This window comes from Anas acuta, chromosome 2 (assembly GCF_963932015.1).
Source record: "Anas acuta chromosome 2, bAnaAcu1.1, whole genome shotgun sequence".
NCBI lineage: Eukaryota > Metazoa > Chordata > Aves > Anseriformes > Anatidae > Anas > Anas acuta.
In genome coordinates, this window is record NC_088980.1 from 49,053,736 (window position 1) to 49,080,004 (window position 26,269).

Sequence of the window (26,269 nt, forward strand, 5' to 3'; positions counted from 1 at the left end):
GCAGCTTTAGTTCCATTTGTGTCACTGAAACTCTGACACTTTCTTGTTCGAAAGTAAAATAGTGTGTTCTTGAAGAGACAGTCTATCGGTCATGTACTTACTTACTGTGTCTTTGTTAGACTTGTACATGTGCTTAAATTTAAGCATGGGCATTTGGATTAAGAAGATTAGGACTTGCTCTTTGAAGAAAAAGCTATTATCCTAAGCCTAATATATATATTATCCTCCTATATTAACTCCTGTGTTTTCCAGATCATGTGTGCTAAGCCTAATATATATATGCACACATGATCTGGAAAACATAGGAGTTCATTTAGTCTTATTATTTAATATTTAATGTCAGTTTTTCTCACACATTCTATCCTCTGTATCATCATTTAACAGTGTGGATAAAACAATATTTCATATGAAAATTTATAATCTTTGTTACAAGAACAGAGCTAAAAGCTTATGATAAAACGTCAAGAAAGCATATCGTTCCTATATGAATTACTAGTGTCTGGTATATATTTCACAGAGACATATTCCACACCATAGAAATTATTCAGCACATATGTGGTCATATGAGTATATATGCATCACAATATTAATTGAAAGAATCTATTAATGTCAGTGATATTGATATACATTATTTTAAAAATCTTTTATAAGCCCTGTCTTATAAAACCCTCTTACTTATACAGTGATCCAGTGTAAATATATGCCCTGTATTTACCTCTTTGTTTTATTCTCTTTTTTTTTTTTTTATTATTTAGTGAGTAATAATTTTGTTAAGGATGCTTCTGTCCATTGTAAACTGTACAATTTAAAATATAAAATATACACCTAAATTTTTATGAAATCTCTGTGGAAATATGTGAAAATCCTTTTAGTAGGGTGGAGTGCATGTTCCATTAGTGCAGTATTAGGCTTTTTGTATTTATTTATTGTTCCTTTTGACAGAAGTATTTTTAAAAGGACTTACAGGTACTTTATCAGGAGTGTAATGATAGGACAAGGAGTAACAGCTTTAACCTGAAAGAGGGTAGATTTAGATTAGATATAAGGAAGAAATTCTTTACTATGAAGATGGTGAGGCACTGGAACAGGTTGCCCAGAGAAGCTGTGGATACTCCATCCCTGGAGGTGTTCAGGGCCAGGTTGGATGGGGCTTTGAGCAACCTGGTCTAGTGGGAGGTGTTCCTACTAAGAGATCTTTAAGGTCCCTTCCAAACCAAATCATTCTATGTTTCTAAAACATTGGCATTTCTGTAGTTCCTAGCTAACATTTGAAGATGCTTGACCTGCATTAGACTTATTTAATGGAGACAATTGGATTTGTCCAGGGCCAGGATCCTGCTTTTTTTATGGAAAGAGGAAAAACATACAATGTCCACTAGTATTTATCAGAATTTTGGAGTGTTTTTAGCTCCAAATCATTACAAGAGTGTAAAAGATAACTTTCTTCTGACTAATTATCTTCTGACTAATACAAAGTTATTCTTTTAAACATGTCCATTAAATGTTTTTCCCAATGCTCTTAAAAAAGGTCTTGTCTGTACTTTTCATGGTTGATTTATGCATGATGTATTTTTAAAGCAAAAGTAATTTTCTGTACAGGTAGTTTATATTACAATAATGGAAATGTGCCAAGAACTCACAAGAACAAATAATATTGTTTGTTTGTTTGTTTTGTTTTGTTTTTCATTTTTAAGTATTCAGTAGATGTTAATGTGAATGCTGAACTACGGCTATGGAACAAGAATAAAATCAAATAGAATAGTCAGAAAGGACATACAAAGATCATTGAGTCCAGCTGTCAGACTACTTCAGGGCTGACCCAAAGTTAAAGCAATACCATTAAAAGCATTATCCAAATACCTCATAAACAAGGATGGGCAGGCATGGGGCATCAATAAGCTCTATAGGAAGCCTGTTTCAGTGTCTGACTGCTCCTTGCATAAAGAAGTTTTTCCTAATGTCTAGTCTGAACCTCCTCTTGAGCAGGCATTCCCTCACATCCTATCACTAGATACCAGGGAGCAAAGATGAGCACCTCCCTCTGAATCTTCAACTCAGTTAAAAGGGGAAGGGGGGAAATCAACAGGCAAACCCTGGACACATTTTGTTTAGAAAATGAAGAACTGTTGTTTAATTTTAAATTAAAAAAAAAAAAGCTAACTACTTCATTGAAGTTAATTGAAAGAGTACAAATGAGTAACCATGGCTTAAACTGGTACTCAGACATACAGCAATGTTCTTTTATTTCATGACTGCTGTGCCTGAATCTGTACTTAACCTGTGCATGTGTGCTTTATTTGCATGCGTGCTGAAGACCCATTGCATTCCCCTTGGGTGTGAAGGGAACTTACACTGCTGAGGTGGCATGATAGCAGCCAGAGGGCAGTTGAAGGGTACATGCCTGTTTCTAAGGTTGTTGTTTTTCTTCACTTGTTTTCAGTACTTCTTCAGTTACTGAAGACCCGAGTTAACATCCACCCCAAAGTGAAAGAGCAGAATATAGGCAGTTTCTCTGTGTGTTAGTGAAAGTTCTTCCCCTTCTCCTAACCTTAATGCTTTTAGTGCTCTGAAAAGTCTCTCTGTCAATAACCATCTTTCCCACACTCCGTCCTGCTTTGCTAACTTGCCTCTGAGTTTGATGGACTCCTGTGACTGTTGTGTGAGACTGAAGTAGATGATGAAGTGCCTTAAAGGATGATAATGGGGATGTTTTTTTTTGGTATTAAGGCCCTTGTATTGTCCCTGAAAGTGACTGCTTGAGATACAGCTCTTATGCAGACAACCAGTACCATACATTTAAATAGTTGTACTACTTTGGCTAGGTTCAGTTAGCAGACAGGAACACTGCAGCTTTCTTCCTAGTTCCCCAGTGCTTTTTGAAGCCTGCTTCAAACATATGTTTGAGGACCAGAAATTGAGAGGGAACGGAGCAGGGGGCTCTTGCATTCTCTTCCTACCTTTGCCCACAGATGCAAAGCTGTAATAACTGCACGTATGGAGTTAAGAGCAAAAATAAGAGCAAGCACAAGAACACCAGACTTAGCACATCCATTTTCCATCTGCATTATTGGCTGTTAGCCAAAGTGATACTTGGGCTAATTGCATTTGAACTCCACTAGCAAGACTAAAATAGGATTATTTGCAAAGACTCCAGCTGTAGTGTACTTGGCCTCACCTTTGTGCCGTCCATTCAGAAGGCATGTACAGAAGTTTTGAAAAAGCTTTTTATTTGGAGAGGCTATTTGGTCTTATCTTTTTCCATGTGATGACAAGAAAAGAAGGATGCAGTAAATCCTAAAGGCTTCTTGACCTTGGTAAAGTTTCAGACCTCAGCTGCTCCTGGAAACTTGTTGAGAGCAAGACACATCTTGCCTACCTCCCATTTTATGAGGATCAGGGGATTAATTCAAGCTTGGATTCTAGGCTTCAGCCATCCAGGAGAGACAGATGTGACAGGAGATGCCCATTCTCTCAGATGACAAGGAAATTTGAAATCTAGTTTACAATAGGTGCTGGAGTATTGGATGTGATTCCTGCCTTAAATTATGACATTATCAATTTCACTTTAGAGAGAGGAATTTTATTCTGAAACAGAGACGGATTTTTGATGGAGACCTAGAAGACTGCTCCTGGTCTTCAGTGATGATGATTGCTCCCAAGTACTGTTTTGATCAGTATATTTCTACTCCAAAGGCTTGTTGCAGTTACCCAGTTGGCTTTGCAGTGTTATTCCAAAAAACTCGTTCAAATTCAGAGACTTTGAGCAGAGTAGGGGAAGCATTTATCAATGGTTTACAAGATTTTTTTTTCCCCTGATAGACAGCGGAAAAGCCTCTTTGCATTTATTCAGCTGCATTTGTCTGTCCCTGATGTGGGATTAATTTTAATCTGCAACTAATAAACTACAGTGAGTTTACACATGTACATTTCAGAATGTACTGAAACAGACAAAAAGAAAATACTCACAATAGAAGATGTGTCCCATATTATTTGCTGTTCTCCCTGCCAATTTAGCAGTTACGTGAAATCTTCTCTCCTCTGAGTGCCAGATTGTTTGAAAGTGATTGTTTCCTGAAACTTGACATCTGAAGAATTATACTCATACCGTATTTAAAAGCTTAACCTAATCTTCCAACAGAGTTTAGTTGGGCTAGTCATGTATTCACTTGGAATGTTGTTTCTTTTTAATACATTGAGAATTTCACCAGTCTGCCATTCATATTACAACTGATCCGTGTCATAATCCTCTCAAATCAAGATGATTAAAGAATTATTCAATTTTGAAAGCTCTTTGTGCAAATTTTAAAGACACCACTTCTTAGAACAAATTCAGTAGTCTGCAAGCTGGTGCTTCAGTTTTTGTAAACTTTAAGGCTTTAAAGAGCATTGAATATATTATATGCAACAGTAATTGCAACTGGAAATATGAGGTTTAGATCTTTGATTAGTGCAGCTGTTTCAGTAGAATTTAGGCTTATAAAAGTGATACCAAAGACATATTTAGTTATCATTATCTTGATTTAAGATTGAAACAACAACAACAATACCCTACTCTCTCTTTTTTTTTTTTTTTAATATTTTATTTATTTATTTATTTGGTTTGCATCACTCTGTAAATACTGCTTTAAGAAATTGAACAAGAAAGTAGTGAATTTAGAATCATAATAGAAAATTCTTGTAAGGGAGCACCCTCAATTTTATGGCCTATTCTGTTCAAATGCAGTGGGTTAATTGTGATCACACTGCTTGCAAAGTAACTCCCCATCCAAACTACCAAACAAGTTATAGATATAATAGAATGTGAAGTTTTACTTCTGGCTATGATTTGGAAGAGTATTATACTGGAGATGGGCTAAGTCACTTCACAGTTTTTCACATCTAGTTTTGGGTATTATGAGGCCTTAGAAATTAGCAATCATTTCAATTTCTTGGTGTTACAGTTGGCTAAGTTCCCTTAAGTAAAGGGAAAGCTACACAGAACATCAGGTATGGCAGCTGCTCCTGCTATCATGCTCTGAATTTCTTTCAATAAAATTGTGAACCTGTGAAAGAGTATACTTGTGGACTACTGAATGTCAGCTGTGCTTTGTGAGCTAGAGCTGCTGTTGTCCATGTTGTCCTGCTGACAACTTTTCTGACTGAAAAACTGTACTTGAAACAGAGATGTATAGAGCGGATCATTGTTGCTTTGTTCCCAGTGCAGATAATAACTATGCTGAAAAAGAGAGATCATCTTCTTTTTTTTTTTTTTTTTTTTTCAAAGATTTTACAGGGCCTGGAGGTTTATTCCATGCATAATAGGAGATAGAATTGCAGTCTAATAAGAAGTGAGAACCCTTGCTGCTGTTAGTTTGTATCATTATTACAGAATCACAGTAGCCAGAATATGCTGATGCCAGTGGGGAACTGAGGTGATGGTAACCCTTGTGGCCTTCATCTCCAAGCACATCATGCTTCTTTAGGTTTGCTTTTGCTAAGATGAGTACATTGAAAAAATGAGCAAATAGTACTGGGCAACAGGTAAGCCATGGTGCTTAATTCACAGCGGGATAGAGTGTAGGTGTACTGACTCAGTTTGGAGTGACAAGAACAGAACAGACTATTCAGGGCTTTGTTTTGTGACAATTAAGACCTTAGGACCAAGCTGTACCCAAGCAAACACTGGCTTATGGAATGGACATGGAATTCAAAAAGCTAATGCTAAATAGGATTTGCTTTATTAATTGCAAAATGCAAATTATCTTAATGATATGTCATTTAAAAAAAATGAATAAAGTAGATGTTTAGAAACAAAGAATAAATGAGGTGAACAATCAAAGTAGGGGGAAGGAAGAAAAAAACTCATGACATGCAGTCCTTTATTTTTGTAGCTGTTTATATACAAAGATGAATGAGCTGTTGCAGCTGACGAAGGCAACTTTTCCTTTGCACTAACACTACCACATTTCTTATCAACAAAGGGAACTGCTTTGTACAAGGTTAAACTCTAGAAGCACCTTTGGCAGTTTCTGTAGTGATGCTGAGAAGTCAGCAATCTGTAGTAGCATGAAATGTTAGAATTTGAATATTTTCTGCATAGAGAAAAATAGCTGCTTAGCAGCTTGAGGTTGCAATAGTATCAGGTGAAGAAAAATACATATTTTTTTAATATTCCCACCAGTTTCATATTAATTTTCCTACCGGTTTCTTTTTATTTCTGCTACTTTTTGATGACAGAGGTCACAGGCACACATACACATCTGTCACCAGGGTGGTGGCTTTTTGTTGGAAATGGGCCTTGATACTTTGAAAGTATAAATAAATAAATAACAGAAAATTATGTTGTAGGCAAGCATAAATGCACCTCCTCCCTATTCCTCATAGCAATCTATTCAATTTAATGAGCCACAGATTTTTTACATTTTGTTTTTAATTTGACTTAACATTTTTATGAGACAGCCTCTGTGGTAAGTCACATTAATTTTTTTTTTATAGTCACATTAACTTTCTTGCTTACATACAGAGCTTGCAGTTAGTAAATGCCTCTGATTTCCATAAAATATTCAGGGCAGGCTATTATTATGATGATTTTTTATCCCTACTGCTAAACTTCAATCAGTTTCAAATTTGAAATGCATTAATGACTGTATAATGTTGTAATTTGTGCTGCAATAAATCTTTTATAGTTAATGCTGTGTAGGAAACAAGCTTATACAAGAGCCATTAATTGCTCTGTTTAATTATTTAAAATATATATATTTCTTATGAGTTAGCTCAATGTATAACTCAATTACTATTTAATAAACTCATATTACTTTCTTGTTTATCAAATACAAGAGGATTCCAGCTGAAATACTGAATGGCATCAGACACAAGATGTTTGTGTTGTAGCCAAGTTTTGCTCAAGTTATATTTGCACCAATTCATTGCTTCTTTCTGTACATATTAAACTGAATGATTGCATGATACAGTGAACATCTGTTTATGTAGTCAGTTGACAACATGTATCATGTAAAATGTTGTTAGTCAAAATGTTCTGGGCATTTTAGTTTTACCATTGCTGATTAATGTACTCTGTACTTACTGGGGGATTAGCCAGAAATAAAAATATCCAGAAAACTTCCCTGATCAGCCAGTTGCAGACTTCCTTTTCACACAGTTGAATTCTCAGGTGCTACAAAGTCAGTATAGCTGGCATGGGTCAGGCAACGGGACAGAGTAGGAAACTGAATATGAAGATCTTGTATTGGTTTTATTTTCTTGTTTACAACTAAGTAATGGAGGTGGAAAAGTAATGTCAGTAATACAGTGCCACCTGTTCCTAACTTTGCTGAAATTAATAGAGGACCAAGGCACTAAGTGTATGATATAGACCTTAGCCATACAGTAGGTGCCAGTGTTTCAACAGCCATATCAACTGACTTTGCTTAGGGCAGCTTGAGTTGGTTCACCACTATTTTGAAACATGTGCTCAAGTTTGCTCAAGCACAAGGCTCCAGGTGTTCTCTTTCCCATTAGCCCTCACAAGGCTTTGGGGAATTCAGAGCTTAAAGCAGTCTGGATTCTCTTGAGATTTCATAGGTCTTTCTATGAACAGAGGTTCAATCATGTGCTGGAGAAGAGGTAAGGCAGAGGTAAGGTACAACTCTTGAAGAAGCTCCATAGGAATGCACTCACAGTTAAAGTTTACATTTACTCCTTCATCTTGAATTAAAAAAAAAAAAAAAGTTCTAAGAATTATTTTCCCAGAGTTTCACTAAATGTTTGTTATAGGAATAAACAGTAATTATGAGAAGAAGTCAAGAAAAATACTTGCCTGAGAAAAGTGAGCATTTTTTTCATTGCTGCTATTTGCAGCACCTCTGTCACAAACGGGTATGTATGGGAGCATCTGAACATACAAATTAAATTACACATAGGTACTAGGAAAACGTCATTCCTGTTCTTAGTTTTTTCTGAAGGAAGATTCCTTTAAGACGTTGAAATTGGCTTGGGTACCTGCTGTTTTATTCTTTTCCCTCCTCTAATTCTTTCAAGCTTCTGCTCTTCTACTGCACATAACCTGTTTTTTGTTTGTTTGTTTATTTGTTTTTTAATCCCATTTCTTCCCTTAATTTATACCAGTGCTTCCTCATCTTCCTGTTTGCTCTTGCATATTTCCTCATTCTGCATGTTCCTTTTCAGGTTATTCTGCATTCATCTTATCTTTTCTCTCTGGGTTCATAACATCTGGCCTCTGTATATCCTCTCTATCAAGTTGACTGCTCCTTCTGAATTCCTTTTTCCTCTTATGATCCACTCTGTGCCCTTCTGTGGATTCTTCTTTCTCCATCTTGCCTGAATTAATGAACATGACCCTGCTTTAAAATAAACAGAAATAATGGGAGATGACGTTGGTATTTGTTTAGGTTGCCTCACTTTTCTCTGTATGGGATACAGAGATATATGAAATGGGGGGTTCTAAATTAAGGAAGTCTGTTTTCAGGTAGTGACTGGCAAAATCTTTAAAATTCCAGTATCTTCTGTTTGCGTGGACGCAGAATCACAGAATGGTTGAGGTTGGAAGTCATCTGAAGATAATCTGGTCCAACTCCTCTGCTTAAGCAGGGACACCTAGAGCAGGTTGCCCAGGACCATGTCCAGGCAATGTTTGAAAGTCTCCAAGGAGAGAGACTCCACAGCTTCTCTGAGCAGCCTGTTTTATTGCCATGGAAAGCACCACGGAAAAAATATCCTCGTAGAAGGTCTGGAGCCTCTCAATAATATTTTGCTTGGCCAGTTGTCTGAAGCAGCACTTAGTTTGGCATAGAGAATGGAGAACTGAGAACCTAAATGGAAATAAATCCTCTAATTTATACTTGGCAGCAGGCAAAGCAGTAGGGAGATATTTGGGTCTTAAAGTGACCTTTAATTCCTTGTTGCTATCATCTTCTACTCAACTTGGAGCAAATTGGTAAAGTATGCCACAGCTTGACTGTGTGGATTGGACCTATTTTCTTTTCTTACCCCCTTTTAGAGCAGTGTTGCCAGGACCCTGACTTTGGCCACCTCCATCTTTGAAATTTCCAATTAGTTTGAGGCACAGGAAGTCGGAACTAGCTCTTGCGTGAGCAGCATGTTTAACCTACAAGATTTCATTAACCATTTGGGGGTAGACATAAATGTTCCATCTAACAAAAGTGCTGGGAATTCTCTTTTCAGTGAGATACACTACTTATTTCTAATGTTAGCAGAGGTTCAAATATAAACTTAGAACAGAATGATGATTTACAGAAATGTTATTTCATGTGATTTATAGTGGTTTCTAAAATGCCTTGTTTTTTTCCTCCCTTAGAGAAGTGTGTAGAAACTGACTAATGATTTGGAGACAGAGATTTGAAATATTGCATCAATAAGATATATTTTTTTAAAACAAAAAGCATTTCTGAAATATTGCCTATAAAATATGATGCAAAAATGTCCAACATATATACATAGCATAATTGCTTGTGAGGAGCTGAGTAACTCATGGAACTGGTAGTAGTGATTAATATGGTCTGCAAACACCTGCAGACAAGATCTTGACACAGAACACATAAACAAGGAATACATTGGCCTTTCAACCGCCCTCCTCCAGATATTTTTAGATTCACATGCAAAAAGTGTAAATTCTTCTGTCTGAAACAGAGTAGCAACACTACTAATGTTTACTTCTTTGAGCTATTTTCTTAACATTCCTTTTAATGAATCTAAATATTTTTTACATTATTTTACAGTTTTTGTATTTCTTTTCACTTCTGAAAAGAAAGGTATGTGTCCCAATGTAAGCCTAATCTCATTCCTTGCCATTTTCTTTTGATTTTTTGATTTGTTCCACTGTTACAACTTTCCCATTTTTCAGTTAATGCCATTTTTTAGTTCACGCATTTTGGCACATTTCAGAGCTAAGTGTTTTTTTTTTTTTTTTTTTTTTTTTTTTTCCTTCCATGACTATTAATGGTACATTTGTTTTGGACATTTGTCTTCCGTACTCTTAATGTTTGCACAGAGACAAATAATTCATTTCTCTTTGGTTGCTGATTTTCAAACTTGCTTATACATTTTTGTCTTTTCTGAAACCAACTAATGTTATCTTCTGTTGTATGCATTTGAAATATGCTATCCTTTTAACTACTTGTTTTCTTTAGAGAACACAGCTGTTCTGAAAATAGTATGATTTCCCACTTTGCCTGAAAACACCATTCTTGAAGTTTTTCAGTGATTTTTGTGACACTTTCTCATTTTTTAGCATCTACCACAAGCAACTCTATGGAAGAGCAGGAATGATATTTCACTTTAGCATGCTTTCTATGCAAGACAGTAATAGTGGTGTCCTTGAGAGCTGCTAGAAGATTGTGCAGGGCTCTTTTCAACTAATGTCTTCTAATTTATCATCAGCTTTCTAAGCAGACACCTCTTAGAAAATCCTCAGAGGAAATCACATTAAGTTTTCAGTTTTTGCTTGTTGAATCCCCCCTGTTACAAGCTTCTTGTGAACACTTGCCTGAATGGGAAAGTCTGTTGCATGAGCCAGGTAGAAAATGATTGTCTTCTCTTCTCCTACAGCTTGTCTGTTGTGTGGATGTTAGTTGCTGGGTTATTCAGCATAGCCCTAAGGCTCATTTGCTTCTCAAAGGAGAGGTGCTCTAAAACTAAAAACCCTCAACTCTTGAGATGAGTTTTGTAGATTTGGCTGGCATGGCCAACACATGTTTATCTCCCTTGTACCTCTTCTCTTGCCCTGCCAGAGAAGAGCCTCAGCACTAAAGTCCTTTTGTCTGTAGAGGACAGATCCAAATTTTTGGTTAAAATAACTGAGGAACTTGAAGATAAAAGAGTGTGAAGTGGATTATGATGATATTAAATGCAGTTCTCAGATGCTGATTTTACTTCTTACAGTTCAGTGAGCCAAGGAATCTAGAGCAAGCCACTGAGGTTATTTTCTCAAGATAATTAAGAGAAGGCCTTGAGTTAGAAGGGTCATCAATGGTGGCTTTTAAGGAACGTGTTACATTTTCCTCTCAGAATATGGTTTTGATGTATATCTCAGTCTAATGTCTGTGATGAGAGACAATAATAGCAATGTAGAATAGAGTAGCTTCAGTTGGAAGAGGCCAACAAAGATCATTATCATTGAGTCCAACTGTCAGACTATTTCAGGGTCAACCCCAAATTCAAACATATAATTTAGAGAGTTATTCAGATGCCTTTTAAGCAAGGATAGGAAGGCACAGGACATCAACCTCCTGTCTAGGAACCCTGTGTCTGAGTACTCTCTCAGTAAAGTTTTCCATAATGTCTGGTCTGAAACTCTCCTGGCACAACTTTGAGCCATTCTCACACGTCCTGTTAACTAGACACCGGGGAGAAAAGATGAGTACCTTTCTCTCCTTTTCTCTTCCTTGGATAAGATCACCTCTCAACCTCCTTTTGTCTATACTTAACAAACTTAATTGTTCGAGATACTCAGTGTATCCTCATACTATATGCCTTCCAGACCTTTTATCAGTTTGTTGCTATCCTCTGGATCCTTTTGGGTATCTTAACAACCTTTTTATGTTGTGGAGTCCACAACTGCACACAATATTCACAGTGAGGCTGAACCAGTACTAAACACAGTGGGAGAATTACCTCTTTTGACTGGCTGGCTACGTTAGGTTCAGTGTACCCCAGAATAAGGTTTGCCCCCTTGGCTGCCAGGGCACACTGTTGACAAATTTTGAGCCTATTGTTGACCAGTATCCCCAGTGCTGCACCCAGTCTGTACCTGTGTCCAGCATTACTTACCACATCCTGGTTTGGCAACAGACATATAGGGCATAAGTTGACACTTTTCCCTGCAGTTATCCATTTTCAGTGGTATAGTATCTCCAAATTAGATAGATGGGGAGAGAGGGAGGTGATTTAGACTAATCCCCATGCTTTTTATTTCTATGCTTTTTATGCTTTGGAGGAAGGGAAGAGAGAAATGTGCATAACTTGGAAATTGGTTGGAAATTTCTGTATGTACTTGTCTTACTTTGCTAGTTAGCTGATAGCAAAAGACCCACGTTAGAAACCTCCTAGACCCCCTACTCATTACTTACACTTGGAAAAACAAACAAACAAACAAACAACCACCACCACCACCACCACCACCAAAAAAAAAAAAAAGAAAACACAAAAAAACACCCCTAAATGGTGCACGATATTTGCAGAATTGAATATCATTGTAACCATTAATCTTGTTAGCCAAGTGTATGAGCTTCTTAAAAGCAGATGTGGAGTTTTGGCTACAACTCTTCTTGTACAGGCTCAAGGGATGGGGGCAGCAAGAATCCCAACTGTCTTTGTTTATCTTTTGCTCCTGGTTCACTGTGTTTGTTGTTGATTCAGAGCCTGAGATTTTTGTTAGATGTGTGTTTTATGCTAATTTCAAGAGGGTGCTATCACTGACTATAGAACTAGGACTAATATGTTATTACTGTAACATATTAAGTTCAGCTCTACTCCCAACCTCTCCTAAAATGGAAGGAACTCGAGATCCAGGTTTTGCTTAATCTCTCTGTTTCCTTTCCCTTCCCCAAATGATGTAGCATGTAATTAATTTTTATTAAAAAGGAAAGGAAAACAATTTTAGAGTAATGGGGCATTAAAACTGTTAAATATATAAATATATATATGTATATATATATATATGTACGGAGAATGTGGGTCAGCTCAGAAACCTGCTCTAAACAAAACCGAGTGCAGTTCAGTAGTTGTGCCACACAGTGTCATAGTTGGACTTCACTTCCTTCCACTCTGCATCTTTTCCCATTGTAGGTGACGGGATTTACAAAGTTAGAGAAGAGCAGTCTGAAATGTGGGGGGCAGCTGAAGTGCAGGAAGATGAAGACACTCATGTAGAAGTTCCTCTGGACCAGGTATTGATCAAACTTTAAATAAATGTTTTGTGTTTGTTTGTTTCACAGGTTGCGCGTGTTGTTAATTCTTTCCCCAATTTCTTTCAGGAGCACAGCAGCATTTTGTGAGGGGTGATTATAACTGCTCAATAATACAGCTTCACTTATGGGAACTTTAGCAAATATAACTTTGTTAATGTCAAACATCAGTTACCTTTTCATCATACATTTGTTTCAAAACTGACCTGAGAGCCTTTAGAGGGCCTCAGGATTATTTACTAAACAGATGAACCCTTTATACCAGTGGAACAGCATAAAGAGACTATGGCATAGAATCATGGTCAGAATTCCCTCAGTCCTGAGCCAAAAACAGGCATGGATTTATCAGATTTTTATGCAAGCTGCCAGCACTGTCTTCTGTTGAAACAACCCAGTACTTAATCAGCCAGCTTAATTGGCCATCAAGACTGTTCTGGTTCTTGACATAAAGAATGCTTCAGCTGTGTGTGTCTTTTCCCAGTGAATACCTGCCCTGGCCTCAGAGAGTTGTGTGCTAAGCACCATTGGGATCATCAGCCCTGTTAATTGCAGTTGTCCTTAGGAGGTGTTGTGATAATTAGGGTGTGTTGGATTGATTGTACTGGTAGTACTGAAACTGGGGAAGAACATATTGCCTGTCCTCTTAATCTTTGTTCCTTATGACATCATGAAGCACATTGTGCCCTGGACTTAATGTGCAATAATTGAACTGAGAAATGATTAGCCTGTTTATTGGCCTCTGAAGGTGTGTACAGAATTCCTTGGGGTAGTGTAAAGCATTTGATAGTAAAAATTGGGTCCTCAGGTCTTAAATTTTAGGTTGAATGTGATTCTTGTGAAATCCAGAGACCCTCGAAAACACAGCTGTACTCCTCCACAGAGATGCTACAGCATAGTCAAGAGCTTTGCCTGACAGTCTTGCCAGTTTGCCTCAGTTACAGGATGGTGACAGTCACTGGAGAGGGGAGAACAGTTAATTGTCTGCTGCCTCTTCTGTACTTGGCAGTGGGAGCTGTGGTTGTTGATACATTTGCTAGTGAGCATCACTTGTGCTGATAAACTTGCAATGCTAGGCATTCGCTTGATACCTCTAAGCTCATGTGCTGAAACCAATGCGTAGTCCACAGATGGAAATACTTTTAAGTTGCTAACAATTGATTTTGATACCTGGACAAGGAACTGTCATCTCTGGAAGCAAGTGTGTGTGTGTTGGGGTGGGGGAGAGGGGAAGACATGCACACTATTAATAATCTGATTTTTATGTTTTCAGAAAAGCAAAACAAAGCACCAAAATTTATTGAGAACTCAAGATATGATTTATTTCACATTTTAAAGTTGCATGTTTCCTAGGTAATCTGGCAAGAAGCCAGGTCCTTCTGAGTAGCACTGAGTACTCTTTATTCCCAGATAACTGAGGTTACTCAGCTCTTGGAAACATATAGCATTTTAAATGTTCAGATTCTTATTAATGAACATTTTAAGTTGTTTTTAATTCTGTGGTATAAACCTTTAGATCTTTGTCTTATCTGAAGTGCACTTTCTGTTATGTGCTAGAAGTATGGCAAAGGACAGGCAGACAGGTCTTGACTATCTTGCATAATGCATAAATATTTACATGCCAGCTTTCACTAAAATGCTGACACTTCTGATAAGCTATCATTTTTCCATCAGCCACATAAACGACATGATGAAGATAGAGCTTAGTGTTTTTTTTTTTTTTTTTTTAATTATTATTATTATTGTTATTTTTATGCACCTTCTCTGTCTTGCCATTTGAAGTACACAGTTGAACAAATGCCAGATAAGCCATTAACTAAACTTAGTGTAATACTGGCTAGACACACGCTTATGTCCTGTTCTGTAAAATGCAGTCTGCCAGCTGAGAACACATTGAAAGAACAGGATTTGCTTTATTCCAGACTAGCTGACAGTTGTAATTGAACATCAAGGAGGAAAAATCAGTGTTTTGCCTAAAACCAAACCATAGCCTTCTGTTCTGTACCAAGACTTCAGCTTCCAAATACAAAATGGATAGTTTCATCTTTTGACATGCAGACTTACTCCAGGTTGGTTATTTACATCACTGTATCAACATCTACGGGAACCGATGACAGACTATGAAGTCAGCTGTGCAAATAGCAAGGGAACAACGTGGTCCTATTGTAGTTCTTGGTAAGAAGGGAGCAAAACAATACAAGTTTCATATTTGAAATGCTAATTAAATATATTACTTTGAGTTTGCTGTTCCTAATATAGATATATTTAAAGTAGCTTTTTCTGAGAGATAAAATTTTCCAACTAATGAAGTTTTGGAATAGACTACTACTTTTTATGTAAATTGTGAAATACAAAAGCAGCTTTTGATACTAATACTACTGAAATAACACTGGAAATTTCCATTGATTTATCCATTTCCATAAGTCTGGTTGTTGTTCTCCTGCACTGAGCCCTTGGGAAGTGGGGTAAGCATGAGAGTTACAAGATATGAAATTGTCCACTGCATGATCCCTACAAGGAATTCAGGCATGTTGCTGTGCCAGCCTTCTTTGCCTTGGGGGATATGATACCGACTATTAAGATCTAAGTGATGCATAATGATTCTGAACTCTGTTTTTTCCCCCTCCAGATTCATCATCCCCATCTCCCTCTCTATGTCTGTGTTTATTTATAAAAATCACTGAATGTTAAATTTGTTTAATGGGCATTGATTTGGGGGTCTGTTGTTGATGTTCATGCTCCTGGTTCTTTCACTAGCCATTTGCTTTCCATTATTCCAGATGTGTCCACTGATTAATGCAGTCCTTGATGCCACTCATTATTTTCCATTTCCTGGGCTGTGAAGTGATGTGAAATTGTGGCGCTCTCTTAGGTGCTCTCTCTAGGTGGAACATATCATCACTAGCAGAAAATTTGCACCTTTCATTGGCAGTTTTCATTATGGAGTATACATTTTGCTTTAGAGACCCAAGGTTCACCTCAGTGTACAGAACACAATGTTTATCTTCCATATTGCTTAAGGCAAAAGTTTGCATTGATTAAACATTGAAATAGGCTGACTGCTTACAGAGACATTCCTTGATTAAAAGGCTAGAACTTTTCATGAGAAAACATTTTGTATTACATTCATAAGGATTTCAAAATGGCATTTGGAAAAAATACACAAACACTTCTTATGCTGAAGTTTTGCTACAATTGATGCTACTGTAATTTAAACTTTCTGGATTTTGAGTGCTGACAAACCAGCAGATAAGAAAAACCCTGCCTGTTTTTCTTCCAGCTCCGCTAATTTACACTTTATTTATTTATTTATTTATTTATTTATTTATTTTTCTTTAATTGTCTGTGCATGAAATATGGAAACCTGTTCTGGTTGGTTCCTTGCAGCTCAGAGTGAGAACAGAGATCTTCCCTAGTTTTCTGCATTAGATAATTGTGATTTCTGAAGCTGTAACAGCAAGGCCTGATCTTTTCTTTATAGACCTGTGCAGCCAACTGTTGGAGGGCCTAGATTCCTCAGAGTGAAGACTGCAAATACAGTTCTATTATAAAATTAGTGTTGATAGCACTTTGAAAAAAGTTCTCTCTCTTTGTGTGCACTTCTCTGGAAAAAAATTAAAATCTATCAATCTTAGAGCAGACAGTTTTTCAAATTGCTTAACTTTCAGGGTGGTTTTGATTCACTGTAGAACAGTCTGTTTATGGGAAAAAAAATATCTGCAACCTTTGTAGGGCTTCTTTTGAAATGCTTTTAATTTTCTCATTGTCTATAGGAGTGAATGTATGAAGTTTAGGCAGGTTTTAATGTACTCTTGGAAAATGTTGTTATAGAAAAACTAAACATGACTATCAATGCAATAGATGGAGAAAAATATTCTTGGCTTAGGTACATCTTAGAAAATTAAGGATCTGTTCAGATGTTTTCTCTCTTCCATGGCCTTCTACTGATTAGGGAGCTGTGCACACTTCCAGTTACCACACAATGAAACTGAGGAATGGATTTTGAAAACCTGTTTTCAGTATGCTTCAAGTTACATAGCTTCCATTCATTCATGTTAGCCTTCTGGGCACTATGACCTTACAAAATTAGACTCTATGGACTCAGGTGTTGAATATGTTGCAAAAAAACACATCCGACCCATAAAAAGGTTGGAGTTTAAAGTTGTTTGTTGTGGTGATAAAGACATTTTTTTGCCTCCAGGAACAACAGCACATTTACTATGTGGGAAGTGTAAGACTGATGAACCTTAACTATTCATTTGCTTGTTTTTAAGTGCTTGGGTTTTGTAAATGATGTGGAAGAGAAGAGGGCTGCTGTCACTTAGCAACCCTGCCTCATTCAGGAACAAAATGTTTTGCTGCTGGAATCTGTGCAGTGCAGCTACAAAGCATTCCTGGCTGGGTGGGAGCAGGGGTAGCTCTGTTCTGGAGACAATTGCTGCAATCAAAGTTAAGTGTTCCTGATACATCATTTGTGTGATGTATTCATTCTGATATATTTGTGACCATTAAGATTTTTGTTGTCTATCTCATTGTTTGTCTGTTGTGACCATTAGCCAAGTAAACATTTACAAATTGTCTCAATAAAGGAAAATCATATTTTACATTGATGGTATAAAATAATTTCTACCTTAAATGATTTGTGATACTGCACTTTTCAGTATTCTAGTATCAGTCATGTACAAACCTACTGAGAGATTACATTAGCATCCCTCGAGGAAAAGAAGCCAAATGCTTCAATGTCTAAAGATTTCCTGACTTACTGCTTTTGAATGATGATGGCATTTGGTAATGTAGCTCTTAATGAATGATAGCATGATGAGTGTAATTAGAATACATCTTTCTTTTTTAAACACTGTGTTTTTGTTGACATTAAAAAATACCATCAAGCAATCATACTTCTTGAATGCAAAATGAAATTCACTCTGTTCCTCATCAACCTGCTAGTAAGTCAGCAGGTTTCCAGAAGGCGAGCAGGGGCCATGTTTTCAGCATGAAGTTGAGATCGATTTCACTTGTTTCTTGTGCCTTTGGTCGACTATACCTTTGAATATATGCAATTCTTTTGTCAGTGATTCTTTTTAGTGGTAGTCTATGACAAGCAAAGAATTGTGCTTACAGTCATGGAGATATGGTTTGAAAAATAGTTAACTAGTGTAAAACCAACCAAAAAAAAAAAGCACAAACAAAACACTTTAATGTGAAATAAATAAATTAAACAAAAAGTAGTGATATATTAAAAAAAAAAAAACAAAAACAAAAACAACAAAACAACTGGGTGACTGCAAAAGCATTGTCTTCACTTAAAGAATGCAGTCAGCTGCAAAAGGAAGAATGTTACTTCATATTTTCCTGCAACCATACAGAAGGCAAAATATAACCCTTATTATGAATAGCAGGAAGAATGAATATAGTCCATCGCAGTCACTGAAAAGGTTTCCTGTCCTAGAAGACACTTAGTCCTCTATGATTATTACCCCAAGGAATAAGAGTGTAATCACCTCATGCTTCTCCAGTCCTAGGTTTATTGCTGTTGGGTTCAAGTTGTCCTGTGTCCACACCACAAAGAACAGCAGCATTACAGTAACACAGGAATACTTCTCAACTTCGTTGCAGTATACCTGTTTAGTTACCTTTGGCTAGATCTGGCCGCGTGCTTCCAACATAAATTTTAGAAGTGCCATTTGCTTTCTATTGTTATCATGGAATCTCATGTTAACATGTTGATATTAATATTTGTTATTCATGTTTCTTTAGTTGAGGTAGTAGACCTCAGTCACTCAAGTCTGGAGATATAGGTCTGGAAATAGCAATATAGCTGGAAATAATATCTTAGATCACTGCAAGAGCTGACTGAGAAAGCCTGGGTTTATTTTTATTCTTTTCTAATGCTGTCTTTTCATTTGATGATTGTAATGTTGTAGCAAGCAGCTGTCATTAGGAAAAAAAAAAAAAAAAAAAAAAAGAAAGAAAGAAAAAAAAAAGGTGTACTTTTAGCTGGAAGTGCCAAAGCATTCAATTTGTCCAGTCCTCCCCTGATATGGTCAGAATCCAAAGTTGCTAAATTCCATAGCAAATTGAAAATAAATTAGTAGGTCACGTGTGGTATAGTAGGTGGACTAGATCTACAGATTCTCAGATTCTTTGCTGTCTTTATGTGCTGGTAGTTACAAGAGTTTGCTCAAGTTTGCTTTGCATGGTAGCTTCTTTGAAGGTGTCTATAAATACTTGGCTTGTTGAATTTTTATTTTAGTAGTAAAAAGGCCTGTTTGATGTTACCAAGTGAAAGTAAGTTAGGAAAAAAAAAATAGTTACGTTGAATAAAAATCAGACAGAGACCACTGTACTTCAAAAAGTACTTTTGGAGCCATTATTTATCTGATCAGGTGACCATGTAATATTCCTAGTAATTTGTCATTCTATGGATCATCACAGTGGAATAACTTGTCCTGTTTGGTGCTGTGTCAATGGGGTATTTTGTACTGCCATAGTACAGGTGCCTTACATTGCTACTTAAATGTCAAAGCAAAAGCAGGGTGGTTCATCAAGATGCTCCAGTCAATTGGAGGTATTGTTGAACTGGCTCTTACTAATATGCTGAAGAGGATGAGAGATTTCGTTTGAAATGTTGCTATTAGTGAGGTAAAGAGGTTTTTAGGACAGAACTTACAGATTGTAGGAGATTCCTGCCTCCTTAAAGGATCTGCTAATGATAGTAAACTTCCAAACATTTTTGATTAAGTGAGAAGCTATCTTTTGCTCTCAGCTTGTTTGCTTTAGATTTAGAGTCTGATGAGGCTATGTGAGAGGCAGACACACTTTCTGTCCTGTGGGATTTTTACTCTTTGATTCAAGCATGAGCACAAGTACATAAGTCAACTTGGCAGTAGGGGCAATGGTTCACTGGTCAGGTGAATCTTGAAAGCTGAAACTAGAAGACAAATGACAAAAACTACATGGCATGCACATCAGTCTTGCAGGTTGTCATGAAATGATGCTCCTAGCAGCATTATCTGCAGTGAGTTTCTGCTTAGTCTTCTTCAATATGGGACAAGATCCTGGTCCTCCCATCTGATGGTCTGCTGATGTAGGAAAGATGAATTGCTAAATGTCAAACAAATCCTAACTATGCAAACCTACACAGGTGTTTTGGTGAAGAGGAATGATGTTATGTAAGTGACCAGTAGGTCTACCTCATCTCTCTTGCTACTTTTCTGTGGATGCAAAGATGACAGGTTGCAACCAGAGTGACTGGTATGGCACAGTCTGGTCCATATGTAAAACTGGGGAACAGTTTGTGGAAATTAACAATGAGTTTATTTTTTAACACTATTTTATTGTGCTAGGAGTTTATAGAAAAGTATGTATCAGATGCCAGAATGTTGGAAAACCTGTAATAGCTGGAAGAAAATATCTGCTTCTGGAATAATGAAGTCACAGAATCAGAGAATGGTTGGGGTTGGAAGGGACCTCTGAAGATCATCTAGTCCAATCTCCCTTTTGAGCAGGATCACCTAGAGCACACTGTGCAGGATGGCATCCAGGCGGGTTTTGGATATCTCCAGAGAAGGAGACTCCACAACCTCTCTGGGCAGCCTGTTCAGTGCTCTGTCACCCTCACAGTAAAGACGTGTTTTCTTATGTTCAGCCAGATCTTCCTGTGCTTCAGTTTGTGCCCATTGCCTCTCGTTCTGTCGTTGGGCACTACTGAAAAGAGGCTGGCCCCATACTCTTCACACCCTCCCTTCAGATATTCATACACACTGTTAAGATCCCTTCCCAATCTTCTCCTCCCCAAGCTAAAAAGGCCCAGCTCTCTCAGCCTCTCCTTGCATGACAGATTCTCCAGTCCCCTAATCATCTTAGTAGCCCTCTACCAGATTCACTCAGAAATGTCTGTCATGGTTCTGAATTGTTTGGTGTATTCTGTTCAAAAATGGCTGATATCGCTGCTGTGTTTCCTTTCATCAGAGGCCAGCAGAAACTGTAGATGAAGAGGAAAATGCAGAAGAGGAAGATGACAGGGAAGAGGAGGAGGCATATAAACTAAAGGAAGAATATCCAGAAATGAATGGAGAGGAAAGCAGGGAAATTGCTAAAAAAAGAAATAAAGTGGAAGAAAATGAGAAGAAATTAAATGGGAATTATAAACACAATGCAGAAGAAACAGAGAATGTTGACCAACCAGAGGAAGAGGAACTCACCCATTTAAATTCCAAGATAAATGAGGAAAATAGTGAGGGAATTGAGCAGTTGAACAGCCAAGGTAATTTGCAGTCTAAAGAGGACATAAAAGAAAAGGAGTATTTTGACAGTCAGAAACAGGTAACTGTTTTTTTTTTTTTTTTTTTTTTTCCAGTTTGTTTTTCTTAAGTTACTCTTCATCATCAGCTTTAGGCTTCTTCTCAGCTTGTCTCTAAGTATCTCACTACTGATAAGTCTCTGAGTGTCCCTAATAGAACTGAAATATGTGGGAAAAGTTATTTCTCATCTATATAGATTTGTTATATCAGTAATTACATTATATGCCCTCCAACTGAGAAGGCAGATGTTTCTCACTGTTCAATGAAGCTGCATGTCCTGCTTCCTGAGTATGATAGACTCTGAAAAAAAGAAAAATCTTGCAATTTCCAGGAAAGCGTAATCATTATATATTTTCACACTTTATTGTCCTTTAGGACAGAGGATAAAGATGTGTTCATGAAAACACAGTGCCTTATTATTTTGATGAGTTGACTTTCACAGAAGTCGTATTTCATGAAGGGTTCTTGCCTTTGCTTTGTGGAAGTTTAATTTCTTTTTCTCAGAAGTCTGAAGAGACAATGGAGATGATCAATGTCTTGAAAGCAAAGAGCTTTAGTCAGCTTAAGAGCAAATATCCTGTTAATTTAGGATTTCTGGTAACATGCTATTGGCTTAGATGGAGTTATGCAGCCCAGAAAAATCAATGGACTAACTTGAATGTAAGAATGTGAGACACAAAGTGCTTGATAGGAAGAATCCAGCGTTTCCTAGAGCTGGATCAAGTGTTAGAAGCAGAACAACTTGCTGCATATACCCTGCATATAGACTGCTGAAAAAACAGACTCTGCCTCTTGGGATACTGGGTATGGTTTCTCATTTCCTTGCTACTGGGCTTTCTTCTGTTTCTGTATTTCACACAGGAACATTTTTGAAGAAGTTATCTAGAAATCTTTGTTACCTGATGAAGTTAACAATACCTCTTTTTTTTTTTTTTTTTTTTTTAAGGTTGATTCCCATATCGAGAAAACATCCACAAATCCAAGGGTGACAATCACCAGCCCACAGGAAAATGGAAAAAAAGGACCAGAACAATGACTATGCTGCAGTTGTATAGATATAAAAAAGTAATGAGTAGACAATGAAATATTACAATACTTTAAAACATTTTTTGTGATTGATAACTTAAAATGGGAAGATAGGTTGAGTACCCATGTGTTGCACCTTGAGATGGTAATGCCATATGGAATGATAGAGAAAATAAATGTTAGTAGGTATTAAAGGAACATTTAATTATTTTTACAAGATATGACTTTCTGATGGAATTTGAGAGGGAAAATGTAAAACTGTTCTATATTTATATTAGAAATAAGTGGACTATTCTGTGATATAAAATGGTTAGCAGTAGCAGAGTCAAACATATATATGGTATTTTTGCTACAGAAAAAGGATAAATAAACAAGTTAAATGTCAGAACATCTTTGCAGACTTGCTTAAAAAAAGAAAAATAATTTGTCACTTTTAATGAGGACATATGTAGTGCTTCCTTTAAAATTCCACAATATACATGATTCTCAGGCATAACAGTAAGATATAAATAGAATACATTCCTCAGTTAAAGGACACAAAACATGGTGTACTATAATGAGAAGCCAGTCCTAATATTACCGAATAGTGGATTTTCAGTATATTAATTTGATCGTTAGGTTTTGAATTCTTAAACAGCACTTATTTGACATTGTGAAGATGTGTTGACAGCCCAGAATACTGCAGTTTCTTCCCACTTGCAGCAACAAGTTATGTTGATTGTCCTGCACTGATTTACTAAAGAGTGAGTTGTAGTGAAAAAGGAATAAGGGAAGGGTATGTAGCCGATTAGTTCATTTGTAATTCAGTCCTTGTGAAATGTAATTTATTAATGAAAAAAATGAAGAGGCCCAGATTCAGACTGAAATTGGTGTGAAATCCTTGCTATCAATGGAACCATTTTAACATTAGGATAACCCACCAGTTTTCTGTAAAACTCAGAAGCTATCGTTGCATTTATGAATCCTTTACATATTCTTAATGCATGAAAGTATATTACCATATTTTTGAGTAAGATAGTTCCTGATAGGCTGTGGCTTAATTTGCATTAGTAAATAAGGCATTGATCCACAGTATTACTTCTCTTAATGACACCAATCCCGTTTCTGTTGTTGTTTCTCTGTTAGCAATAATTTGTAGTTCATGAGATACAGCTCTGAGCATTATTTCATTAATTATACAAAAGAAATAATGAGTTTCCTTATCATTAATTCTTGTAAATTATTACTATGAGAAATTAAATGTCACTTTTGTTGATTTCATGCCATTAAAACAAAAATTACATTCATGAACAAATTTAACTTGAAACACTGTTTGAAGAATGTATAGAACCACTTGTCATGACTGAAACTCATACAGATATCTGTGCTTTTCTGCTAACTAGAAATGGAGTAGTTTTTCCAATGGAGTAGAAAGATGCAGAGTATTGACAATGGAAGTGTAAAAAAAAAAAAAAAAAAAAAAAAAAAGTAACCCTAAAAACCATAGGAACAGGGTTAGAGTGGTTTGCCCTATGGTAACTCTGAAATGTCTATGATTTGTGTGTCCTTTGTTGAACTGTCTGTCAAAGATATAAGGGAATATTACATCCATGGTTCAAGATCAGATGTTAATCTAGGCAAGCTCTTAAGCAAATATATATGCTTCTTTTATTTGATGCAGAAATTAAGCCTATGTTCAGATGTCTTTGATTTCATTGGGATTTAAGAAGACACATAAAAATAAGCAGAAGTAAACCCAACCAAACAACAAAGTAAACCACCAAACAGTACGAATAAAATAACTCCAAGTGCTAATGAAGGAACTGACACATAGCAATCCTCTAGGTACCTTTGTAGTTAATCCTGCAGTTGACCAATGTACACAGTAGCATAGAAAGCCATCAAACAATGCTAAACCAGCCATATCAGGCAGCTCTGTTTCAGCGTACCTGCCAAACTTTCTGTGCAAAGACCACTAGGGAAAATGGCTAACACTACATCTTTTCTTACTGAATAGCTCATGTGCTTAACAGTGAGCATGGTCTTAAATATGCTGCTGAATCAAGACAAGTAACAGTGAGCTTGTATTTACTTTACCATGAATTAGCTCTTTGCTAGAAGTTAATGGTGTACCCAAATACAGGACTCTACTTGCTGCCATTGTATCACACGTTAAGACTTGAACAACCTCGGAGATGTTCTTCATCCTTAGAAATTTGAAATCAAATTGACATCCAAAAATACCTAGTGGAGATACTTAATTAGGAGAATATTTACTTCAAAATGTTGTACTTAGAAACAATATTGAGAAGAAACAGGGATTTGTATGGTGACTCTCTCATTGCTTTCTATTTGTAGCTTCTGTCTGCCAATGGTTTTTATCATTACTTCCTTTTTCCCCAAAAGTTCAGTGTCTTCCATACTTAAAGACATACAAACATCAGTAAGAATTATTTAAATGCTTAAACTAAATTCTAGTGAACTGTGATATGGTAATTGTCTTTCATGGGAACATGAAAGTCCCGATGAGTGCTATTCTGCTTTTAAAATATTCCCCCTCTGTTGTTTATCTCCTGAGACACAGAATATTTTTCTTCAGAATAGCAAACTGGACTTTCTGAAAATGGAGATATAACCATTTTATCATTCCTTCTTACAGTGCTGAAAACATGTATTTTTTTATCAGATTCTCTTATACAGAAAAAAATAACTTATGCATAACAATTCTGATGTCAATATAATAATTAAACAAGAAGCATTCAGATTGTCTTGCTAATGTTTTGTGTGTGTGTATGAATTTGCTGTGTGATAGCTTACATCAGCTTTACATGAAAAATATGTTATTTTGTTAAGCTTATATAATGTTATTTTATTAAGCTTCTAACATTTCTGAGTGTTTTTTTTTTTTTTTTTAAAAGAATCGTTTTCTCATTTTGATGTTATTTTTAAAAACAATTTGCTATTAAAAAAAACTAGCATACAGACACTCCTGTTTTTGTTTTATATCGAGGCCAGTTTGCCATTAAGTCTATGTGTTGATGAGTGATATCTATAGACCTGGTGATATTTTTAGCTGTTAGGATACTTCCATACCTAGAACTTCAATAAATAAATAAACAAATAAGATTTGTTAGTTATGGTATTGCAACTGTGAAAGAAAATATGCTGACAATTTGGGTATTATATAGTCTACAAATCTAAGAACTAATTCCTAATTTTCAGCAAAGCACTAAAGCATACACTGAAATCCCATAAGGCTGCAGTTTTCATTACATGTTATTTAATGGTTCAGTGCTCTAACATGTCAGAGCCAAAATAAAGTTAATTTCTGGAAAGAAATGGGTGAAAATGAGGAAAATGTGTTCCTCCCTCAGTCTCATCTAAAGTAAAGCTAAATAAATCTGCACAACAAAGAAAAAAAATAATAAATGCAGCTATTTGGATTATTTGAAAATCCTGAAAAAATGAGCGTTTCTTGGGTATTTTGATGGATTATCTCAAAGGCACATTAAATTAAGTATTAGATAATAAATGTAAGTACAAAATGAAGTATATTGAAGAAGAATATTTAAATGGTAACAATCAAAATGATTTAATGAGATGCAACTCAAGGACATATTGTTTTGGGTGGCTGATAGTCTTCAATCTAAATTTTAATTAAACAAATTGCTTTAGACATGGCAATAGACATTGAAGCCATCCAATGTATTTGAATTATTCTGTATGCACATATTTGCATGCATTAACTTAAAGGAGTGTGTATGAACATGGTAACTGAGTGCATTTTTGTGTGCTTGCACAAACTGCAGACACAAACAATTTGCATATACAATAACCTAGCAGTGGGGAAAAATACTATTGATTGTAGCTGAAATTTCCTATACTTATACAAGAAAGATATCAGTAGATCTAGCAACCTTTATTAAAGGTTGATATTTTTTAACATTATGTGTGTACTTCGGTTCTTTGTTGAGATAGGTTTCAGAATACTTGACACCCTGAAGTAAAATGGAAATAGCAGCCTAAAACTCCCTGGGAGCTAGG

General features: G+C 36.3%; 1 protein-coding gene across 1 annotated transcript in view; it reads left to right on the plus strand.

Moving 5' to 3' along the window:
• Positions 1–25,925, plus strand: part of DCDC2 (doublecortin domain containing 2) — a 62,252-nt gene extending 36,327 nt beyond the window's left edge. Inside the window, 4 exon segments of the mRNA XM_068674718.1 lie at positions 12,802–12,902; positions 20,889–21,242; positions 22,167–22,232; positions 22,234–25,925. Of these exon segments, the coding sequence (XP_068530819.1) occupies positions 12,802–12,902; positions 20,889–21,242; positions 22,167–22,232; positions 22,234–22,275 (563 nt within the window). The 3' untranslated portion in view covers positions 22,276–25,925.
• The last annotated feature ends 344 nt before the right edge of the window (positions 25,926–26,269 follow it).